Here is a 2,654-nt window from a genome sequence, read left to right as displayed (position 1 = left end):
CTGCCACATTCCCAAGATCAACAGATGGTTTTACTTTAGCCATGCCGCCGCGATAACCTGGGATAGACGACAGTCCCGTTCCCACATGATTTCGTACTTTGGATTCCCTTTTCGGCGTTCGTCGATTACCTCATCCAGATGCAGGAATAGAGGGCAATGATCTGACCATGAGGAGATCAAGTGCCGCACTTTAGCATAAGGGAATAAATCCCTCCATTCATCCGATGCACATACTCTATCCAAGCGGACACGAATATTACCATGCCCCAGTCGTCCGTTATCGTATGTGTATGGCACGCCAGAGAAACCCAGATCCATCAGCTCACATAGTACTAGGGTATCCCTGAAGGATTCCATCTGACTTTCACGTCTAGCCGTCCTGGAAAAATGCTCATGTTGCCAAAGGGCCTCGTTAAAATCCCCACCAACTATCCACGGCAAACTAGAGACACCCCTTAGTCTGATCAGGTGATCCCACATGCTTTACCCATTCTCCACATGGGGCTCCTCGTAGATAAAGGTTGGCGATACCCGACCCTTGATCAGTGACAACAACATCAATACACGGGTCAGTTCACCGTTGACCTCAGGCTCCACAGCGGCAACGCCCGTCCTTGCACGCAAGAGAGCATGGCGCTGGCTTCGGTGTCCCAAGCGCGAGGCGAGACCGCGCGCGGGACGTAGGCGGCTCCGGCCTGGACGTCCACGGAGGGGAGACCGAGTGAAGACAGTTTCGTGGAGCCAGCGGAATAGGAGAGGGACATATACTCGGAAACGGAGGTTTTTTTGCTTGAAATTCTGGAGCCGTCGTCCCCGATTGCTCGCCCAAACTCTCATCGGCTTCCCGTTCGATCGCGCCGCCCACCTACCTTCCGTCGTCGTGTCGCTATCCTGTCTCCCACACCCAGATCGCATCGACGTTCCCCCTCTCCCATCGCCGCCGCCGCCGCCTTGATCCCCACCTCGGCCACCCTCAGCCCGGCCGCAGGGAAGCTCCCACAACACAATGGCGGAAACGAAGAGGCCAGCGGAAAGGAGGGTGTCGAGGTGCACCCCAGTGACGTCGCGGGCCACGCTGGTCTTCGAGATCGCCGGGTACAGCCTGCATAAGGGCATGGGCATCGGCGAATTCATCCGCTCCACCACCGTCTCCGTTGGCGGGTTCGAGTGGTGCATCCGCTACTACCCAGACGGAAGCAACAAGGAAAGCGAGGGCTACATCTCAGTCTACGTGAAGCTCCTGAGCAAGGGTGCCAAGGTAAGGGTGCTCTACAAGTTGAGGCTGCTCGACCAGGCCAGCGGGCTGTCGTCATCGCCGGTGGCACCCGTGGAATCACCCGTAGTGTTCGATTCTCTCAACACCAGTGCGAGTGCGACGACAGATTATTGTTGTTGGGGTGTTCGCAGTTTTAAGAAGAAGAGTGAGCTGGAGGAGTCGGCTTACTTGCGGGATGACCGTCTTGTAATTGAGTGCGATCTAACTGTGATCAAGAAACCACTTGTTGCGGACGCCGCGATAACAGCCGAGGTCCAGATGCCACCCTCAGACTTGGCAGAAAATTTCGGAAAATTGCTAGAGGCCGCCGACGAAGCAGATGTGACGTTCGAGGTTGAAGGTGAGATTTTTCCTGCGCATAAGATTGTGCTTGCAACACGGTCTCCGGTCTTCAAGGCAGAGCTCTACGGACCGATGAGGGGCAAGCGTGGCCAGAACATCACCGTCGAAGACATGCCGCCTGCTGTTTTCAAGGCATTGCTTCACTTTATCTACACGGATTCATTGCCGTCCATGGACAAAATTGATGATGAAGAGAAAAAAGAAATGGTCAGGCACTTGCTAGTGGCTGCAGACCGGTATGCGATGGAAAGGATGAAGATGATGTGCGAAGACATTCTTTGCAGAACTCTTGATGTTGAGACTGTGGCGACCACGTCAGCTCTAGCCGATCAGCATCACTGCAGCAGGCTAAAAGATGCTTGTGCTGAATTTATCATGTCTTCGAATAAATTGGATGATGTGTTGGCAAGCCAAGGGTATGTGCACCTGAAGAAATCATGCCCTGCTGTCTCGGTAAATATCTTGGAGAGAGTTACGAAGCTTTTCAAATTTAAGTGTACCCATCCTAGCTTAGAATAGTTAGCTTAGTTAACATGCAATCACCTACCCAGGATGAACTAGTCTTATCCTTAACTTTTCACTTCCTAGAGATCATTTGGAGGAGACAAACTTAATAGTTATGTTGGAAAAGGCAAGCAGGTCTTGCAAGTTTTGGAATACTCATCTTGGTTCTCGTCTTAGCTTCCACAAGATACTGTACACCACCTGGATTCAGAGATCTTTGGAGATAAATAGCCGTCCGTGTCCTTTAGCTTTTAGAGATATTTTGGTCTCTTCTGGAGAAGAATGAGTATATCTCCTGCGTGTACTCATTGGATGCTCATCCTATGTCTGAATTTATGAACCTTAACTAGTTTTCTGAGTCTTCTGTAATCATCTACTTTTTTCTTATTTATATACTCTCTTTAATTTCTCCTTTTTAAGGTGCCAAGACGTTTAATTCCTATCAATTAGTACCTTTGGGAATATATATGTGCCATCTTATTGATACAATTGTAGATGAAGGATGAATGTGATTTTACATGCACTTACAACA

At 50.3% G+C, this 2,654-nt stretch overlaps 1 protein-coding gene across 1 annotated transcript; it reads left to right on the top strand.

Moving 5' to 3' along the window:
- Positions 1–1,006: 1,006 nt before the first annotated feature.
- On the top strand, positions 1,007–2,137 carry LOC123428638 (BTB/POZ and MATH domain-containing protein 2-like). Its single transcript, XM_045112843.1, has one exon. The coding sequence runs from the start codon at positions 1,007–1,009 to the stop codon at positions 2,135–2,137; it is 1,131 nt and encodes a 376-aa protein (XP_044968778.1).
- The last annotated feature ends 517 nt before the right edge of the window (positions 2,138–2,654 follow it).

This window comes from Hordeum vulgare, chromosome 2H, assembly GCF_904849725.1.
Source record: "Hordeum vulgare subsp. vulgare chromosome 2H, MorexV3_pseudomolecules_assembly, whole genome shotgun sequence".
Classification (NCBI taxonomy): domain Eukaryota; kingdom Viridiplantae; phylum Streptophyta; class Magnoliopsida; order Poales; family Poaceae; genus Hordeum; species Hordeum vulgare.
The sequence above is the reverse complement of the archived record's forward strand: the minus strand, read 5'-3'. Positions and strand labels throughout refer to the sequence as shown.

What these genes read in the sequence shown, in the direction of transcription:
- LOC123428638 (XM_045112843.1), top strand. Translation starts at nt 1,007, where the DNA reads ATGGCGGAAACGAAGAGGCCAGCGGAAAGGAGGGTGTCGAGGTGCACC.